The sequence below is a fragment of the Herpailurus yagouaroundi genome, unplaced genomic scaffold, assembly GCF_014898765.1.
Source record: "Herpailurus yagouaroundi ecotype Mexico unplaced genomic scaffold, PumYag 141, whole genome shotgun sequence".
Lineage (NCBI taxonomy): Eukaryota > Metazoa > Chordata > Mammalia > Carnivora > Felidae > Herpailurus > Herpailurus yagouaroundi.
The window spans coordinates 31,810,107-31,832,208 of record NW_024412396.1 but is presented as its reverse complement, the minus strand read 5'-3'; the positions used below and the strand labels follow the sequence as shown (position 1 = coordinate 31,832,208).

Sequence of the window (22,102 nt, the reverse complement as noted above, 5' to 3'; positions counted from 1 at the left end):
TGGCCTAGCGTGTCAGAGGTGTCACTGTCGTTTCCTGCCAGGGACAGACTCGTTCAGCATTGAGAGACACTTTTCAGTTTTAGTACTGCCTCTTTGGAGAGGAGCAGCTTGCCTACCGATAAGGGGCAGAACAGGCCAAGGCAGATTCCAGTGTGGAAGCAGCTCCAGGGCCACCCACCCATCACCTCAGCCACAGGTGACCCTGGCTCCACCTGGCTCCAGTCCTGTCCCACTCTCCTTTGCTGACCGAGCCAAAGCCTACTCAACCTTTACAGCTCTCTCCTTCAGAGCCATGGAGGCCTTTACTCAATCACTTCCCCATCAGCCACTCTCTGGAGGTGACAGCAGTTACAAGGGTTTCTGGTGGGTGCCTGATTTCAAGACTAGTTTTTAGGTCCTCCACAGAGCTTTCTGGGGTCTGATACCTTCCAGCCGCACCCAGCATTACATGACCATAGACCTGAATGTATCCTCACTTAGTAACGATTAGTTATGCCTAGACAAGCAGTGAGAACATTCTAGATAATACCTTCTCCAACAGGAGATACAGTGGGTGGGTGTTGGGTAGAACAAATTCAAAATAAGCGTTCAAGTGTTGCAAAAATGTAAGTTCATAATGTTAAGTGAAGGTGGTCTCTTTCCCGTGGCAGAAAAACAATTTTCTCTCCCTGCTTCTCCTAACAACTAAAAAAACCTTAAACTCTTAACGATTCAATTCACAACATAATTCTCCAATATTACCTCAAAAAGGGAGGAAAAGAAATCTGCAAAACTCAGGTCCCATTTAAGATGCATGTTTTTATTGAAGTTAAAAAAAAAAATTCATAACCAGACAGAAAGAGTAAAGTAGACAAGAATGTTATAATCTGACTATATAATATTCTCTCATTCTTGATGGATCACTAAAATATAACAAAGGATTTTTCTCTATACTAATTTTAAGGTTGTCCAGTTAAACCATTATTTGGTATCTTCAACAGGTTAACCTCTTAACTATTTAGAGTTTCTTCTCAGAAACGTTCATATATTATACAGGAAACATTCATAGTTTATTTGGGAAACATTCATATTTTATACAGGATGTACAAATTTAAGATGAGACCAAAAAAAAAAAAAAAAACCAAAACAAAACAAAAACCCACACAATTGTAGCCGCAACACTATCCTAGCTGCATTGTGGGGATGCTCTTCAGTCAGCTATCCGCGCTATACAACTGGATTTAATAGTGTTATTTACAGAGGGGTCAAAAGCACTCATCTAAGGTAAAGGCGCTCGGGTTTAATGTGCACTTTCACAGCCCTATGAAAACACAACCATTATATACACTGTAAACACCACAGGGCATGAAATCCATCTCCAACCACAAACCTCAATCTCACAGATCAAGCATACAAGGGCTAAGGTAAGGTGCCTGACTTTTCCTTTGTAAGCATACTTTTCATCCAAGAGTGCTGCTATTCTTTCCAGAGGACACTATTCACTTATTTCAAATATGGTGCCAGTGCTTGAAAACATTCTGGAACCCCTTTTTGGGGATCGCCTGCATAGTCTGCAATGAACTCTTCTGAATGTCCTTGATGGTGGCAAGTCTTTGTCGTTTGAGGATGGATTTGATTTGGGAGAATAGGCATAGTTATTCACAGCCAAGTGAATCAAACCATGGGGTACCACCCTGGACCAAATGGGAGGTGCCACTATAAAACAATGAGACCGATTTCCTTGTACAGCTCGTAAAGCAAGAGTTTAAAAATTGCCTGAGCAATGGCAGTCCTGATGGAATACGTACGGATTCGCCTACAGTGACAGCTCTGAGAGGCAACACTCACTTGCATGGTAGCTCTACAGCTCTAGGTGGGGTTCTGCAATTCTAGAAAACCAGTCCTTCTGTTGCCTCTCATGTAGACTTTAGTATTCCTCTTCAGTTTCAGTCCCCTTCGCTTTCTTATGGATTGCCCGATTAAAGCTGTGGCATGCAGGGACCCAGTGATTGTCATGAAGCCCCAGCTTACAGCCAGGGAAGGCTTTCTGAGACCGGTGGCAGCACATCCAGTATCCTGGCCCGTAGGGCAATGCCTGGCAATAGGGCTTGGGGTGCCACCGGCACAGGGACACATCCCCTTTCACGTATTTTTTCTTGCACTGCTTGCAAGGGTCCTCTCTGTATCGTGGATCTCGCACCCAGCGGGAATCTGCTGGCCTGATATTGTAGTATTCAATGATAAACTTGAAATAGCAGCAGGTACACTTAAGAGCCACTAAGCTCTTGGTGGGAAGTAACCTGAAGATTTTCACCATGAGGTGGTGGGGCAGAAAAGCCATGTACTGCTGAGGCTCCAAAAGCTGCTGGATTTTAAACCTGGTCTCCAGAAAGTCATGAGACACTTGCTTCTTCCAACTGGATGCCTCAAGCACCGGTAATGTACTTTCCACAGGAGAGGCTGGCAGGACAAATGAATCAGCTGAAACACTTTTTTCCTCAGTGGTACTGTCACCCTCAGCAGCATCCTGAAGGTGGCCGGCAACGGAAGACTCCCTTGTGCTTTCATTCAACTGGGAACAGTCTGACTGGTGCTGACCAGGTGGCAAAAAAAACAACATCCCTGGAAGTGGGTCTTCACAGGGCTTTAAACTAGAAGGCTGGCCTTGCTCTACCTTGGACACAGTGATACTAATGCACAAAGATTCCTTTCTTCTCTGATCAGGATTTTGGCTAGTAAGCGGCACGAGCTCTCTACTCAGACAATCAACGGCATCTGTGGGCAATTCAATGGCTTGAGGGCAGGTGCCAGCAGGAAAAGATGACCCAACAAGTTCTTCTGTCATCTCCACATCATATTTATTGCCATTTTTCAGGGCAGTTTGCTGATCTGGCTCAAATTCTGCACTGTCCATGAGGAAATTCACACTCGCTGGCAACGACGGACAGCCCCGAGGAGCACCGTCCCAGGACTCATCCCCCTTGGGAGAACAATGGTCGGCTCTTGAGGGGCCACAGTCCGCAGATACAGACCCCACAGGATTCACCTGAGTGTCTGGTGCCTCCAAGGCCCCTTTGTTTGTTTTGCCTTCATTAGCCTGAGTGCCATTTGCAAGCAACACGCGGCCCACATTTCGACGGAAGCTGTTATTCCTCGAGAGGCTCCCAGGCTCACGCTGGCTCTGCCGCTTCAGGCACTCAGACTCCAGCCTGGCTACCATGTCAAGGACACGGACTGGCTCGCTCTGTGGTTCACCAACCTCAGAATTTCCCCTTTCCGTGGATTCTTCACAAGCTCCTGGGGCAGAAAAGGGCTCGGAGGCTGGGGGCACACTTCTGGATTGCCCAGGAAACTTCACCACAGCAGGTGAGTTAGTGCAGTTTTTCGTACATGTAGCTAGCAGGGCACTGGCTCTTTGCTCGAGGAAGGCAACCATCTGTATGACTGACAGAGGCCTCCCGGCATAGACGCCATCCCCACTGTCACTCACATAATGCACAGAACAGTGCTCAATGCCACATGCAAAGGGCTCAGGCTGGTAGCACCTGCTGTTGACTTCCCTCATCCTTTCCAACTGTATCTTGGCTTTTTTAAGATCTCCTGATTTTTTCCTTCTTTTAGTAGCTCTCCCATCAATATCCCAGGAGCTTTTTATTTTCATAGATCCTATCCTATTGCTACACTGGTGGGCTGCAAAGAATGCAATTTTCTCCTTGGTATTTCCCGGTTTCACAACAGCCCAGATATCAAGCGGCCCTTCCCCTTCTTCACCCTGGTGGATTGATGCAGACGGTGCATTCTTCTTGGTTTTAACATTCAAGCTGCTCTCTATCGGACTCTTCCCACTCATACTGCACAGAACATTTGGAGAAAGAATCCCAAGAGGCTTTCGAGATGACACTTTACCAAGAGAGGGTGAAGGAAAGACACTTGGTTTCATGTAGCTAGCTTTGCATTTTTCATCATTTATAGCTTCGTGGTGGCTCATAGGAGTTCTCAAAGTTTCCCTGCTGATTTCCAGAGGTCGCTCTTTCTTCTGGAGTTTCCAGTATGGCTTTAGGTGCATAACAGAGGCTCTACAAGAAAGAAAGACATATTTGATTAAGGTGGTAACTTTGTTTTTAGAAAAGTTTTTTTTATTTTTATTTTATTATTATTATTTTTTAACGTGTTATTTATTTTTGAGACAGAGAGAGACAGAGCATGAACGGGGGAGGGGCAGAGAGAGAGGGAGACACAGAATCGGAAGCAGGCTCCAGGCTCTGAGCCATCAGCCCAGAGCCCGACGCGGGGCTTGAACTCACGGACCGCGAGATCGTGACCTGAGCTGAAGTCGGCCGCTTAACTGACTGAGCCACCCAGGCGCCCCAGAAAAGTTTTTAAACATACACTCAGATGGTTCTAGCAAGTAACAGAAACACTGTGTCAGTTCATTAAATCATTACCATACCAACTCTTATTTCAGCTAGTTTTTAATGTGTACATCAAGACTAACAAGAGCAAAACAACCACTTTCCATGGTATATAGGCCAGAAGATAAACTGGAGAATTTCAGACTGAATAGACAGTGAATTTCAGAAGCTGACATTAGTTAACATTCTATATGTGAAATTAGTCCTTTAAATGTATTTTTTTTAATGTAAAGTACTGAAGACTTCCAAGTATAAGGCACAGTATAAAAGGAAAGGATAAAGAACAGTCCAGAATCTCCAGTAGACTGATATGATTTCTAAGTCACCACAGCTAGCTTTTTATTGGTTGCAAACCAGTCTATCAAAAATGTTGTACCTGCTTTCTAAGCTGGTCCCATACTGTTCAATACTTATAGATGTTTATAATTTATCACTTGTTTGCTTATGTACTTTGCCCATCTACTAGTCCTGACTTTCTAAATAATCTATTTGTATAAGCTCTTAACTGTTAAATTTTCTCCACATACCTTAAATCAAACACAGAACACATAATCCTTATTAAGTCTAAAAACCATTTTGAACTACTGCAGAAAAAACAATGCCTTGTTTTGTCCCCTGACCAGGGCTGGAGATGGGAGCCATCTTAGAAAGAGGATTACAGGGGCGCCTGGGTGGCGCAGTCGGTTAAGCGTCCGACTTCAGCCAGGTCACGATCTCACGGTCCGTGAGTTCGAGCCCCGCGTCAGGCTCTGGGCTGATGGCTCAGAGCCTGGAGCCTGTTTCCGATTCTGTGTCTCCCTCTCTCTCTGCCCCTCCCCCGTTCATGCTCTGTCTCTGTCTGTCCCATAAATAAGTAAAAACGTTGAAAAAAAATAAAAAAAAAAAAAAAAAAGAAAGAGGATTACATGCAGAGATCTGTGTTCTAGTCCTTGCTATATCATTAACTAGCTAAACATGGTGAGTGTACCTTGGAAAAGTCACTTCCTCTCTGGGTCTGACTTGAAATGTTAACTGAGGAGTTGGAATACTAAATTATCTAATGATCTCATCAATTTTACAACAAAATATCCACTGTTACACAGAACACTGTGTATTGAGAAAAAGTGTTTTGTAGGGATGCCCGGTCTCCTACAAAATAAACCTACAAACTAAAATAAACGTCTGCAGTCACAGGTTGGTGGTACGAGCCCCTCACGGCTAGGCAAATAGAGTTTCCCCACTCTTAATCGTGGGGATACCAGTCTAAGACACACATAATTTGGCAACTCAACATATACCTTTATCATTTACCTTAAAACATTTAGTGCCTGCAATGTGTCAGCCTCTATGGTAACTGCTTTCAGATACTACTTCTAATTGTCAAGGATGAAAAGTGATCATCCAGAACAAATTCACCTTTCAACTCTTAATTCCTTGAGTCTAGGCTCAGCTAAAAGAAGAAACAGGAATATGAGTATCTTCTAGCTAAGTAAAGAGAAGTCTTGCATTTAAGACAAAGTACCTTTTCAAAATTATCCTGAAATAGATCAGATTGGTTTCTTGACTATCTTTGGCAATTTCTATCCTAAATCTGTGATGTGCCCCCTTCCTGCATTACAGCATTTTTAATAGCTTTCTATCATTATATTATATAATTTAGTCTTATAAACAGACCCACCCAGAATTCTTCAAAACAAGATGAATACATATGAATAAAATAGATAAATGAATAAATGACGAATAAAAAGAGGTATATCTAGTGCTAACGTGGTCAACGATTTTCTGGTTTTTCAAATTCCCTTCAGTCCTTCTAAGTGAAGGGAGAGAAATGGAGGTTGCTGAAAAATCCAATAAATTCTCACATAATGATCTCATTACAGAGTGTGAATAAATTTAAACTTCAGCAATGTGTGTGCCATTCTGCATTGCACAATATGTTCTCTTCGCCTTCCTCCCACACACATTATTTTACGTGCTATTATTGATAGACAGGGACATTAAGAAGAAACTAAATGTAGTTACAGAAGGCTTTTGTTTGCACTTACTAACCTATAGTCAACTCAAGTGACACACTGCTAATAGACAGGGCTTTAGCAGGACTAAAATAGGAGATGATCCCAGGGAATAGAAGTGAGGAAAGGTACAACCAAGGAAGGAGAAAAGCCAATACAGCCATTCGACATCATCAGGGTGACTGCTGGAGGGTAGCGGACAAGTCTGTGGGACCCCTGGAGAAAGCACAATGATGAGGCATGGGCTCTTGTCCCCTAATTAAAGGTGGCCCAGGATATTAACCAACCTCCTTCCTTTGCTGGGTTTGAATGCCCTGAGGCAGAAAACAGAAAAGTGGTGGCAAGAGTAGTAAGTTCAAGTGAGAAACTACGGAAATCTGAATTTGCATTGAAATCAGTGGTAGACCACGGGGATATGATGCAGGGCACCAGGAGCTCTCCCCCAAAAACCCGAAAGGCAGAAACTTTACATCTCCAACAGATTACACCAGATGGTGGCGCTTTCCTTACCGCCCCCCCCCTCCCCAAACACAGGCACTGTGGAAAGATTCAGCCAGGTTTCCATGGTTGCCAATCTCTTCATCACAATTGTACTTTGAAGTTCACCATAAGAAAGTCTTGCTCTCTTGCAATTAAATAAAATGCTGGGCTATAGCACCTACCTACACGAGTGTTCCATAGACATTCAGAAATATCCTTGTAAAAAATTAAGATCCCTGGGTACAATGAATCAGAATTTCTGGGAATAGATCCAGAATTTCTGAGATCTGTTTTCAACCTTTAGATTTAACTTGGAAGGGATTAAAGGTCATGTGTTAGATCCGATGTACGAGTATCAGTGGGGTCCCAGATTTGGGCTGGGGTGCTGGGACACCAAGAGGGGTGAAGTGGACCTGCCCAAAAAAAGCCTTGCAGACAGTCCACACTGAAGCATCTATTTGAACAGCTGGGTAAAGACAGAACCATTTTCTTGTTATTCCATTTAAAGCACAAAACAGGCCAATGGTCTTTTATTGCTAAATATCCCCTAGAACTCGAACTCCTCAGTTTCTTTGACAATGCTTTTTCCCAGCTCTTTTCTCTTCTTCCCCAGCCTTTTAAGTCCATGTTCCTCAGAGTTCCTTGTTTTTCTAGACCGTTATTAATCTTAGGCTATACATCTAAGTGCTGTCTTATAGTTCTAACAACCACATACTGATGACTCTCCAGTGGCATGCTCTCCCAAACTTCATATCCTATTGCCTGCCTAGTAGATATATCTGGATGTCAAAAAGAATCTAAAAAATCAAAACAACTAGTTAATGAAAGCAGCAAGTACCTAGCCAACCAAGCCAGAAAGTTGAGTCACTTAAAGATTCCTCCTCCCTGACCCCCATATCCAATCACCAAGTCTCTAAAATGCTCTTCTCTTTATCTCTGGCACAACTGCCCTACTTTTCAGCAGCCATCTGATCTCTGCTCCACTACAGGTACCTATAGGAAAGCCTAACCTCTTTATCAATGGAATGCAAGGTAGAGCCCACCCAGCCAAGCTATCAGCTTCATTCCTGCTTTGCCCTACCATACTTCACACTTTGGAAGCTCATGCACAGAACCATTACTACTGGACCAGATAGACAGAAGGCCAATCACATCACTTAAGATGCAAATTTTAAAGCAGCCAGAATCCTAAAACTAACATAACAGCTTCTAATTTTTTTTTTTTTCACACTAACCACCACCCATTTCCTACTATCCATTTATCATCAGAAATTTACTAAACACTCTGAGCTGGATATTACCAGTGCAATTATGAATAAGACATAGTCACTGCCCTTACAGAGACAGAGAAGTCAATAAACAATTACAATGGAATATGATGTGTGTTTATAAAGATAGTATGGGTGCTGAGAGAATCTAAGCAGGGGGACAACATACAGAAGGAAGGGGTGTATGAAGGGACATAAGGGAACCACAAGCACCAAGCTCAGTCTTGAGGGTGTAGAAATAGGTCAGAGAAGCCCTGACCTTCTAAGCTAAGCCCTAAAGGAAGATACACAAGTCCTAAGAGGTTCAAAAGTAGATGATGCTTTTGGGAAACTGAGGTAGGTGAAGAATAATCAGTCTAGCTAAGGTGCTGGGAGTAGAGAGACAACAAGTAAATTAATTAATAAGCAACAACAGACAGGAACTTTAGCTGCTGATTATAAATGGAGGTTGAGGGACAGGTGTCAAGGATGGGTCCTCATCTTATGGCTTCATCAACTGGATGAACAGTGGTACCTTACAGTGAGATGGTGAAAAAAGGTGGCTAAGCAGATTTGGAGCAGGGAAGAGAGACAGTTGGGTTTTAAAAAAGTGTTGCCTGTAAAACAGATATCTAGTAGGCAGACTGACACAGGTAGGGTCAAGAAAAATAGGAGGAAAGGAATAAGGCAGTTGCCACAGAACCATTTCAATGAGAAAAACATTTTCTGGATGGAGATTACAGATGTTATTTTCCAAAATTTCACAATGAACATATATTACATATATTACTATAATAAACAGGAAGAATGTTCATAAAAGAACAGTCACTTTTAGACCCTATAGCAAGGTCAATGAATAACTGTGTCCAGTTAGCAATGGAGATCCTTGGTGACTCTGTTGTAAGAACTACAGTGGGTGAGTAGGGCAGAGCCAGAAGTTCATGGTGAAGGAGTAACTGGAAGGTGACAAAGTGAACCTTACCAACTCCTTCACGAAGCATGGCTGTGATAAAGTCTTTGTATATACCTGCCATCTTAATCCTTTCCAGGAATAAAGTGACATATAACAATGAATCAATTAAAACTTGAACAACTTTCCTCCAAACAAAAGCCAAAATTCTGTTTTCAAATAATTCCAGTATTCCTTTTAGACTCTAACTTCTGTTTTCAGCTCAAACAAAGCTGGAAAAACCCTGACCTTTAAACACAGCGGGGGCGCCTGGGTGGCGCAGTCGGTTAAGCATCCGACTTCAGCCAGGTCACGATCTCGCAGTCCATGAGTTCGAGCCCCGCGTCAGGCTCTGGGCTGATGGCTCAGAGCCTGGAGCCTGTTTCCGATTCTGTGTCTCCCTCTCTCTCTGCCCCTCCCCCGTTCATGCTCTGTCTCTCTCTGTCCCAAAAATAAATAAAACGTTGAAAAAAAAAATTAAAAAAATAAATAAATAAACACAGCGTACAATCCCAAAATAGAGCCATGGAAGAGAATTTTAACTTTGTTTAGAAAAAAAAAAGTGGATAAATCCCAAAGTTGAAAGAGTCATAGTAACTAACTCTAGACTATGGAGGAGTGAATTTGATCAATGAGGAATCAAATGGCAATATGGGGTCAGAATAGAGGAAAAGGATGAGATTTCTCTTTGTGCTAATAATAGGCTTAGTGCTAATAGGAGGCCTAAAATCAAAGACAGATGCTTGTTTTTTAACTTGTCACTCAGTGTATGGCGTTGCCTATCGAAACAGACTAGGAAATAAGTCATTTCCTAAGTTTCTTTCTGCTATGTTAAAGGTACAGGAATGCACTCCAAAAAGGAGTCCACTTAAAAAAAATTTTTTTTAACTTTTATTTATTTTTGAGAGAGAGACAGAGGGTGAGTGGTGGAGGGGCAGAGAGAAAAGAAGACACAGAATTCGAAGCAGGCTCCAGGCTTTGAGCTGTCAGCATAGAGCCTGATGTGGGGCTAGAACCCACAAACTGTGAGATCATGACCTGAGCCGAAGTCGGAGGCTTAACTGACTGAGCCACCCTGGCACCCCAGGAGTCCACTTTTATCAGAATAGTTAAAAGCTCTTCTTCCTTTACAAAAGGCCAGAGGAATTAAAATAGACTAATCCTTGAAAGACCATTCCCATGATACCTTTAGAGGAGTTCAAGTATACAGTAAATAAATTCACTGTTTCTTTAAGAATGTAAAAGCTTAGGCTTAGGTCTTGATCTCCCGGCTGGTGGGCTGGTGGGTTTGAGCCTCTCATCAGGCTCAGTGCTGACAGCTCAGAGACTGGAGCCTGCTTCAGATTCTGTGCCTCCCTCTCTCTATGCCCCTCCCCCACGCGCGCACGCGTGTGTGCGTGTGTGTGTGTGCTCTCTCAAATAAAAATTTAAAAAAAAAATTTTTTTTAATTAAAAAAAAAAAAAAAGAATGTAAAACCGTCCGGAGAACATCTTAAAACCACCTTCTTCACTGAACCATTACAGAAATGACTAGCAACTCCAGCAAAGTATTACATGTATATATAATGAAGTCTTTGTTTTTTCCAAATGAAATAATGGAGCTATAATGACTTTTGAAGCCCCACAGTGAGATAGTGGTAGCATCAGGATGAGAATTAGGTTAAGAGTCTCCTGGATCTGCACTTTCCTTGTTCAAAGCAAACAAAAATAAAAAACCTAGGCCCAGAGGTGCCTGGCTGGCTCAGTCTATAGAGCATGCAACTCTTGATCTTGGGGTTGTGAGTTCGAGCCCCACACTGAGCATAGAGACTACTTAATAAAAACATATATTTTTTTTAATGATAAAGTGTGCCTAGCATTAAAAAAAACACACACACTTGGGGCACTTGGGTGGCTCAGTCGGTTAAGCATATGACTTCGGCTCAGGTCATTATATCTCATTCATGGTTTGTGAGTTCGAGCCCCGCGTCAGGCTCTGTGCTGACAGCTCAAAGCCTGGAGACTGCTTCAGATTCTGTGTCTCCCTATCTCTCTGCCTCTCTTTCTCTCAAAAATAAATAAGTATTTTTTTTAAAAAACACACACACACAGGCCCAATTATGACACAAATGAGATTAAATAACTCTGACAGCATCTATTCAAAGAGATTTTTCTCTCTCAAACTAGGTCAGTTTTTCTTCAGTGCCACATAAAACCTCTACACATAACTGTGATGAATTAAAGCAGACACACCACATCACATACAAAGCCATACGAATCTATAAGTATGTAGAAACTACTTCCATGGCTGTTAAAGTAGAAAAAGTACCAAGACTAGGAGGGTGTGAATACACGTGGAGGCAGAAGATAGTACTTCCCTTCATAATCCTCTAAGGACTGACAGAATGCATCCAACTCCCACTGAACGCCTTAACCAAAATATAAATAAATAAATAAATAAATAAATAAATAAATAAATAACTAAATAAATAAATAAATAAATATAAACTAAACAAACTATACATCAGAAAAGACAGTAGTTCTCAAACTGGGCTCCAAAATATTGGGGGAGGGAGTTAACTTCTTTCTTTCAAGGAACATTCTCTAAAGCCATTTCATGGGACCTTGAACCTTTGCCTCAGGAGGGCTGGATGGTTAATTGTACACAACTTAATGGAAAAATCCTTTACTGTCTGTTAAAAGATACTGAGTAATACAGAGACTAGTCTTTGGAAGCACATGCATAGTTTTCCAGAATTCGCTGCTCATGGCTTTCATCATTCGTAGAATTCACAATCTTATTTAAATACAGCACACAGGGGCGCCCGGGTGACTCAGTTGGTTGGGCGACCAACTTCAGCTCAGGTCATGATTCACAGTCCATGAGTTCGAGCCCCGCGTCGGGCTCTGTGCTGACAGCTCAGAGCCTGCAGCCTGTTTCGGATTCTGTGTCTCCCTCTCTCTCTGACCTTCCCCCATTCATGCTCTGTCTCTCTCTGTCTCAAAAATGAATAAACATTAAATACATACATACATACATACATACAGCACACAGCTCCATCATGATTATCTAATATAGATTCTATACCATGATTAAAGACCAAACAAAGCTAACTTCCCCAAAATAAAAGTTTATGATAAATTTGATGGGCCAATAAAGTATCTAAAACATACTGAAAGGAGTATTACAAGTTGGGAAGGGTAGCCACTACTTTGCTTTTCCATTGTGGTCACAACTGAAGCAACACCTAACAGTTTTACAGCGTACTGCAAAATACTAAATTAGTCATTAATTTACATGGATCCTCTACCCCCTCTTTTCTTGGACTAGGTAGGAAGGGGGACAGGAGGCTAAAGGAAAGAACACTTGCTCAGTCTATTTTGAATTATTAAATAACAGTTGGGGATACAGACAAACTGAAGTATTATGTTTTGTTAAACTTACCATGTTTAAATTAATCCAGTCAACAATGGTTTACAAAGTATTTTCCTATTGTTCCTGTGACATAATGCTAAACACTCACATAACTCTGGCGTATCACAATTTATTGCTACCTAACACTGATGAGAAATCTACAGTTTTGTAGTTCCCACGAGAAAGAATATCAAAATCCAGCGAAACATTTAAAAAGTTTAGTCCCCCCAAAATCATTGATATATATTGAAAAGTACATTGAGCATTACCAAGAAAATTTCGCCTCTATAAATTTCAGATACTCAGCATTCCTGTAAAGCCCTCTTGCTTATTTTTCCTATTCTAATATTTCTTAAAGAAAACAAAGGAGGGGCGCCTGGGTGGCGCAGTCGGTTAAGCGTCCGACTTCAGCCAGGTCACGATCTCGCGGTCCGTGAGTTCGAGCCCCGCGTCGGGCTCTGGGCTGATGGCTCAGAGCCTGGAGCCTGTTTCCGATTCTGTGTCTCCCTCTCTCTCTGCCCCTCCCCCGTTCATGCTCTGTCTCTCTCTGTCCCAAAAATAAATAAACGTTGAAAAAAAAATTTTTTTAAAAAGAAAACAAAGGAAAAGAAAATTTCTATCCTCTCACATAGCAAAATGCCATTCCTTGAGTAAGCTTTTTTTTTTCACTTTGAAACCAGGCATTCTTCCATATATAAATGTAACATATTTTTAAAAGTTTATTTATTTATTTTGAGAGATAGAGAGCACAGGTATGAGGGGGTACAGAGAGAGAAAGGAAGAGAGAGAATCCCAATCCTCACTGACAAGGCAGAGCCTAATGCAGGGCTCGAACTCACAAACCAGGAGATCATTAGCCAAGCCAAAACCAAGAATTGGACTCTTACCCAAATGAGCCACCCAGGCACCCCATAAACTTAACATATTTTTTTAATGTTTCCTTATTTATTTTGAGAGAAACAGAAAGAGAGCACGTGCGCAAGCAGGGGAGGGGCAGAGGGGAGTGGGGACAGTGGATCTGAAGTGGGCTCTGTGCTGATGGCAGAGAGCCTTACGCAGGGGTTGAACTCACTAACTGTGAGATCATGACCTGAGCCAAAGTTCAATGCTTAACCACCTGAGCCATCCAGGCGCCCCAATTTAACATTATTTTTAAGGCAATATTTTCTTTAAGAGTAATGCAGTACTTTCAAAGAACTGATCAGAGCTTTAACATATAACCTCTTTGACCAAATGTAACTGGAACATAAAAATGTCATCTTTCCTGGGGAATAAATTGTTAAACATTCTAAGGCCAAGGTCAGCCACAAACACAGTTCAAACATCCATTAGGTACCAAATAATGTTTGATATGAAAAATCAGAGAACAGGGGCATCTGGGTGGCTCAGTTGGTTAAGCAGCTGACTCATGATTTTGGCTCATGTCATGATCTCATGGTTTGTGAGTTCAAGCTCCACAGTGGGCTTTGCACTGAGTGTAGAGCCTGCTTCGGATCCTGTCTCTCTCTCTCTCTGCCCTCTGCCACTTGCTCACTCTCTCAAAAATAAGTGTTAAAAAAAAAAAAAAAGAACTAATGTAAAAAAATAAAAGAAAAATCAGAGAATAGCATGAAATTCTGAGTGTAAATACAATACCACACTGCACATCTGCCGTGCATGGGGCCTCAATCTTGAGCAAAGTACCAGCTAGCTGGGCACAGGCTGGCCCGTTATAGGTACCTGAATTTAAAATAGGTTATTCCTCACAGGAAAGAAGAAAAGAGGCAAAAAAGTAAAAATTCAGAGTAACAAATATTAATGCACCAAGCAAAAACAGCTTGCTTGCTGTATCAATGCAGACAAAAGATCTGGCAAATGAAGACTTTGGTCAGAAACCCTGGGTAGGGGTAGAAGGGGTAGGGAAATTACTTCAGAAATAGGACCCAGGGTATTTACCAAAGAAATAAAGCCTGAGCCACAGTCCTGTGCCCAGCTGTTTAGTAATTACTCTTCCTTCTATCACATATCGCCTAGGATCTGTTGAACCAAGACTGAAGTAGCAATCTATGCAATGGCTGTTCAAAGTATTCTTTAAGAATTACCACTTATAAAGAAATGAGGCTTACTGTCAATCGAAACCTGAGAGGTTGCTGTTCTGGAGCCTGTTTTTTGAGTTTACCAAAGCCAATTCAAATCTTGGGAGTTAAGGGGTGCCTGGGTGGCTCAGTCAGTTAAGTGTTCAATGCTTGGTTTCAGCTCAGGTCATGATCTCACGGTTCACGAGTTTGAGCCCCACATGGGGCTTTGTGCTGACAGTGAGGAGCCTGTTTGGATTCTGCCCCTCCCCTGCTTGCTCTATTAAAATAAATAAGTAAACTTTAAGAAAGTAAAAATAAATAAATCTTGGAGTTAAAACAGTATTTCCAGAGTGCCTGAGTGGCTCAGTCACTTAAGCGTCCAACTTCGGCTCAGGTCATGATCTCATAGTTCATGAGTTCGAGCCCCACATTGGGTTCTATGCTGACAGCTCAGAGCCTGGAGCCTGCTTCAGATTCTGTGTCTCCCTCTGTCCCCTTCCCTGCTCATGCCCTGTCTCTCTTGCTCTCTCAAAAATAAATATTTAAAATTTTTTAAAAGAAAATGAGTATTTCCAAGGAGTAAATGTGAGAAATCTATATTACCAAAAAAACCCCTCAATCATTAGGCACCAAGGAGCCCAAATTGTCATATTACTGGAGAAAAATCACAAACCAGGGCTTATGTACTTGTCTTAAATCTCATATAAAACTTCCTTGAGTACAGAGGGTATGTCTTCACTATTCTCCAGAATTTGACTAACCCTGGAATTCCTAAAGCCAAACAGGAAAGACAATGGTATACAAACAAGGTATAGAGACCTCTCACTTACAGGGTAAACTATGGGCCTTCAGAACCAGCTTTACATAAATGCAGAATTTAACAAGTCGGAGGTTAAAAGAGCTCTTATATATAAGTCCTATCTTCTGAAATTCCTGGATATATGTATTTACTTAACATGGTTGTAATCATATTATATATACAATGTTATGCTTTTTATCAGAAGTATTGTCCATGTTATTACATGGTCTTGAAACCCATCAAAACTGTTAATGTATAAGTGCCAGAATTTAATAAATATTCCTTCCAATCCTGGAGGTTCTAATGCAACTTTCATGGATGCATTCTCTTATGCATTTAAAGGTATGTCCTTAGAAGATTCCCAGAAGTGGAATTTCTGAGTCAGAGTTTGAGTATTTTTATGACTGGGTACATCTTGCTCAATCACTCCCCAAGTAGTGCTAATTTACCCTGCCACTACCAAGAAAATCATGCCAGTTTTATGGGCAAAAGTTGTGTTGTTTACAGGGAAAGAAAGCAAGCAACGTAGACCTAGAGATAAAAAAATAACAAAGAAGTAAGAACAGAATAATCTGTTTTCACTTCTAGAATAATAATAGCTCTAAAATGTTTACTATGTGCTAGGCACTGTTCAAAGCTCACAACCACCCCACCGCCCAAAAAACCTAAGTGCATATTCTTACTAACCCTAATTGCAGGTGAAAAAACCAAAGCAGAGGGAGGTTAAAAAAACTTGCCAAGATCACGCAAGCAAGCACATCAAGAAGCCTGGGTGTGCACAGTCAGGAATCAGAGGCTATCCTCTTACCTAGCACATTATGAAAAGAGGGAGCGCAGATGAGGAACACATGGATGAAGACTTCATCAGTAAGCTTAATCTCACTGTCATAAATAAAGACTGAGAAGTCTAACTGTGACAGGAAACAGAATTTGGGTTAAATTTTGGATGTTGAGTTTGATAACCAACTTAAAATTAATCCATTCATTTATTAAATACTTAACTTCCCTTTCAGTGTCAGACTAGACCCTGAGACTTCAGCATGAACAAAACTAACAGAATTCCTGAACGCAGGGCAAACCTAAGAAATCTACACTGATCCTTTAGCTTTTGACTCATTTACAAACTTAAAAGTTTCCCATGTGCTGAGTCAAGTTAGCAACAAAGATAGACATCACTAAGATCACTCAAATTTTATTTCTGACAAAGAGAAACTTCAAAAATTTAATGCAAATATGACAGTCTGGGCCACAGGCCTGAGTACAGATGATATTATCAGAGAATAAGGCTGGGTTGGAATGACTGTATACAGAAGAATACACAGGACAATACATACAGATATTATTCTGGTGTTGATTTATAATAGACTTATTTATTTACGACAATTAGTTTCAAAGAAAGAAAAAATGGTAGAGAACAGATGAGATAAAATATAACCATAGGCAAGTGGAAAACTATGAAATGATAAAGAGTAAGACCAATATGAATAGGAATATTAATATATATCTAGATTTCAGAGGTCCTACCATCTCTTTCCAGTACTAGACTATTTACGACAATTAGTTTCAAAGAAAGAAAAATGGTAGAGAACAGATGAGATAAAATATAACCATAGGCAAGTGGAAAACTATGAAATGATAAAGAGTAAGACCAATATGAATAGGAATATTAATATATATCTAGATTTCAGAGGTCCTACCATCTCTTTCCAGTACTAGACTACATGAAGCTATACACAACACTTCGTCATTTCCCCAAAAATGCTTTGAGGCAAAGAGAAATAGTTACCCTTGCTATACACTTTTTACTGACACTCAACTACTACTTCATCAGCAGCATATCGGTTTGCTAGAGCTACCATACAAAATACCACTAACTGTGTGGTTTAAACACAGAAAAGTTACTTTTCATAAGTCTGGAGTCTAAAAGTCCAAGATCAAGGGGACGGTGGGTTTGTTTTTTTCTGAGGCCTTTCTCCTTGGCTTGCAGAAGGCTGCCTTCTTATGGTGTCCTCACAGGATCTTTCCTCTGGACACACATGCCTTTGGTGTCTTTCTCTTGTGTGCAGAATTCTTTCTTTTAAAGACACCAATCAGATTAAATTAGGGCCCACCCCGTCTACCTTCTTTTAACTTAACTTACCTTCTTTAACTTAAGTTTAAAGTTTAACTTTAAACTTAACTTGATTAAGTTTATTTATTTTGAGAGACAGAAAGAGAGAGAGAGAGAGAGAGCAGCATGAGTGGGGGAAGGGCAGAGAGAGAGGGAGAAAGAGAATCCCAAGTAGGCTCCACACTGTCAACACATGGAACCTAACGAGCCTCCGTCTCATGAACCATGTGATAATGACCTGAGCAGAAATCACAGAGTCTGGATGCTTAATCAACTGAGCCACCCAGGCACCCCTGAATCACCTCTTGAAATGCCAGCTCTCCAAATTCAGTCACATTCCCAGGCACTGGGGATTAGCGCTGCAACATATGCAAAGGGAAGCAGCAGGCAATTCAGCCCCTAACAATGGGGTAAATGTAAGAATTCATGAGTTAAAGCTTAATGTTTTAAGATCATAAAATAAAAATAACCAGAAAGCTATTCTGATTTGATCTCCATACAACCCATATTTATTTAAGAGAACACTTCAAATCATTCAAGAGCTCACTGCTCCAAATAATTAACACCTGGACAACTATCTTTCTGCAAAACATGTCTGGAAGGGGAAAAATGTTATCACTCCTATTAAAATCTCATTAGTACAAAATACAATGGATATTATTAACCTTTTTTGCAGCCACTATAAGCCCTTTAAAATTCTGATGAAAGAAAATGGATGCTCCCTGAGGAGGGAGCGTGGGGCAAGCTGAGGGCAAAATACAGGCTGGCACCACCCCACCTTCCAGGTGGAATAAGTGTGATAGTCCTCAGACACTCCTGGCTACCCAAGAACAAAGGAAAGGGCTTTAAGTGCTTGCCACGGTAATGTGGGAAACTAAGGCAAATGAAAAATTAAATTCCCTTACTGCCTAGAACCCACTGACAAATCCTTGAAACCAGCAGTGACCTCCCTCTAGGAGCCCAGCTGTCTCAATGATGACACTTTGCTGGGGGCAAAAGAAGTTTAGCTTAACATTATCCCAACCGTGAGGATCCTGTAAGTCTATTTCCTCTATCTCAACTGCTCCACAATATATGCTGGCAATCATGCTCCAAACTTAGCCTCCGGATAAACATCTGAAGGGTCTCATGACTGAGGTTTTACTAAACGGTAATAAATGGCATTTCCGTAGCAACAGCTAGCCCCTCAAGGTCCTGGAAACCTTGCTTCCAAAATTTCTTAGAGACTTACTCTATCCCTGACCCCCTCCCAACCTGAGGGTATATAATGAGTTACCTGTCATGACCCCAGTGCAGAAGCTCTTCCTGCCCACAGGTCCTGTTCCCATGCTTTAATAAAATCATCTTTTTGCACTAGAGAGGTCTTCAAGAATTCTTTCTTGGTCGTTGGCTCCGAACCCCCCACCATCACCCCCAAACTTCATCACTCCCTGAGGAAAGGACACATAGCCACAAAGTCTGGCATGATTATTGTTTCGGGAGATTCACAAACCACCTCCCTAAAGCTCATCAGGATCCATGGACTCAGGTTAAAGAGCACTGACCTAAAGGGCCATTTATATCTAAATTAAAAACTAAATCTATACCAAAATGGACCAAAACACTTGAAATTGAGATTATCTTGAAAAATACAGGATATACAGTAACCATGTTTATATTTAGCTACTTGCCAAAGGATTGGAAGTAACTAATGATCAACCAAATAATATTAGAATAAATTTTAAGCCTATTAGCCAACACTAAAGGTGGGGAGAGGAGTGAAGAGAGAAGAAACATTACTTCAGAAAGTCTAAACTAAGAAAACCTACTGCAATTCAGCACAAAATCTTAGAATAAAAAAGAGACAAATAACAAGAGGTAGAAATCACTAACAAGTTTCTTGTTTACTGACAGAAGATCCATTATTTTCTACACACCAAAGTCATAGTCAACAAAGATAACATTTGGGGCGCCTGGGTGGCGCAGTCGGTTGGGCGTCCGACTTCAGCCAGGTCACGATCTCACGGTCCGTGAGTTCGAGCCCCGCATCAGGCTCTGGGCTGATGGCTTGGAGCCTGGAGCCGGTTTCTGATTCTGTGTCTCCCTCTCTCTCTGCCCCTCCCCCGTTCATGCTCTGTCTCTCTCTGTCCCCAAAAAAAAAAAAAGATAACATTATGTTGTGAAATTTCAAAACCTGGCTTGTCGTCTTCTCTCTGTATGCCTGACTGCCCTCAAAAAACAGCTTTGGATATGTTCAGACAATTGGGCAAAAGAGGAACTTCTGTTGAATTCACTATTCCACCTAGGGACGTACCTCTGTGGACAATTTTACTAAGGTGTAAACTCCCAAGGATAGGAACACTTGTCTGCCTGATTTACCACTGCACCTCTGGAGCCTCATTCAAAAATCATTTGTTGAATTCGAATGGATGCTATATTCTAGAGACAGCCTGAATGTGGAAGACAGGCTGAGAATGTAACATCCATCTCTACGGTACAAGCAGCTCAAATGGATCACTATAGTTTTGTGTTGGATCCAACACAATATGAAGTGGCAATATGGAGCCCCAGAAAACAAAAGTGCTATTCATTAAAGAGATTTCTTGTACCATTATTTCTAAAGAGATACCCCAAAAATAACTTGCTGGAGCTCCAGTTGGCAAACTGCTGAAAACCTTGAATTTTTATTTCCTGGTCTAGTACTTCAATTTCCCTTCTATGTCCATTTATATGATCCAAAGTCCAAGTTCATCTGTAAAGCGAACACACAAAATCCCCCACAGAAAAGTGAAAAACAGGTTTATTCCACTGTAGATGTATCTGAAGAATAAATTCAACTTCTTGGCTCTGAGCAGTAAGAGAGAAGTCAGTTCAACTCAAAAGCCCTGAGCTTGAACAAGAGCTGAAAAGAGTAGGAAGAAAGGCAGTACAATGTATGAGGGGAAAGAAATTAATTATCTGGTCACTTTCTGATTTACTGAAGAAAAGCTCCTCTATTAAACTCACCAGATATTCTTATGAGCTTCACTGACCTGGCAAAATCACTAGGTCTTCAACTACTTTCTAGTGCACCAGCTTCAGATGCTTGCTTTAAACGAAATACCAATGAAGAAACTGGGTTTTTTCCCTAAATAAATCCTTTCCAGAAACAAAAATATTATCATATTATAAATATTAGTAGGGGACTATTTGAAAAGTCCTTAAGGACACCAAGTGAGCCCCAGACTCCTTGATAACTCTCAAACGTAAAATATAACAGCTGTGAAATGGGAAAACTGAACAAAATCAGATTACCTTCCAAGCCGCCCTTCTACAGTTATAAGAAAGAAAATTGCACAATTTAAAAACCAAGGTCTTCAGTAAGTAATACCAAAGCTAACTGTACTAAGCAGACATATTTTAGACTTTATTGCTCCTGATTCCAAATCAAGCCCAGAAACAGTTTTAGAAAATTAAGTGCCTAAGCTCATTAAAAAGAAAAAAAATTACACAAGTAGGTAAAACTTTAAAACAGCAATTTATAGTATTATACAAGTAGGGAAGTACACACTCATTAGAATGCATATTCACCCCTCATACTTATCTCTAGCTGGGAAAAAACTACTGGTAAGCACTCTAAGACAACTTCCTACCTAGATGAAACACATGGGTCTAAAGTTGCTCTCTGCAGTAGTCAGCTACCCAATAGAGTATACAGCACATCTCAACACCAAATCATGTACAGTACTGCTACAAAATCAAAATAAAATACACTTAAAGCCATTAAATGCCTTAAATTAAAATTTTATTTCGGGGGCACCTGGGTGGCTCAGTCTTGGTTTCAATTTAGGTCATGACCTCACGGTTCATGAGATCAAGCCACAGGTCGGGATCTAGGGCACTGACAGTGCAAAGTCTGCTTGGGCTTCCCCCCCCCCCCCCCCCCCTCTCTCTCTCTCTCTCTCTCTTTCTGTCCCTCCCCTGCACACTCTCTCTCTTTCAAAATAAATAAACTTTTTTAAAAATGCTCAATCTCTGAAAAAATTATTTAAAAATTTTTTAAATTTTCTGATAGGTTTTGATTCAAAATAAATGGAAGGAATGATAGAAACAGATGTTACAATTTTCTAACTTTTACTGAATTAATGGATCTGGGCAAACCTGAAACACAGCACATGCTCCTGAGAGAGGAAAAGGTGGCATTAAAAAAAAAAAAAAAAATTCTAACCTGGTCAGTCCTTTAAAGCCAGCTACCAATTTATAGAAAACACAGGAGACAAAAATATATTACACACCTGAGGAATACAAACAGTAAAATCTAGCAGGGAAACTACACTATAGAACAAAATAAGGCTGGTTTCTTCAAGCAAAGTCCAAGTTAGAAAGACAGACATACTGGGGATGGGTGCGGTGTGTAGGCGGGGAGGCTATCCCATTAAAAGAAACTTAACAAGGAGCGCCTCTTGCTGGCTCAGTCACTACAGCATGTGACTTCTGATGTCAGGGTCTTGAGTTCAAGCACCATGTTGGGTGTTGAGCCTACTTAAAAAACAAACAAAAAACCCTTAAGAAACCAGCCAAATATAATGGATGCTGAGTCAAATAGACATACTATAAAAATTAATATATATGTGTGTATATATGTATTTTTAAGTCCTTATCTGTTAGATATACATCTTAAAATCTTTTTAGAGTAAGTGATATGATAGTTGAGATTTCCTTCATA

At 40.9% G+C, this 22,102-nt stretch overlaps 1 protein-coding gene across 6 annotated transcripts in view; it reads right to left on the bottom strand.

Annotated features, from left to right (window-relative positions):
- Positions 1 to 778: 778 nt before the first annotated feature.
- Positions 779 to 22,102, bottom strand: part of FBXO34 (F-box protein 34) — a 90,581-nt gene continuing 69,257 nt past the window's right edge. For 5 of the 6 annotated variants that reach the window (XM_040477216.1, XM_040477215.1, XM_040477219.1 and 2 more), the window contains one exon: positions 779 to 4,055. In XM_040477216.1, the coding sequence (XP_040333150.1) occupies positions 1,907 to 4,045 (2,139 nt within the window). In that variant the 5' untranslated portion in view covers positions 4,046 to 4,055 and the 3' untranslated portion in view covers positions 779 to 1,906. Of the gene's footprint in view, positions 4,056 to 17,720; positions 17,745 to 22,102 lie in introns of those variants that run through there. The other variant, XM_040477218.1, reaches the window with a different exon arrangement.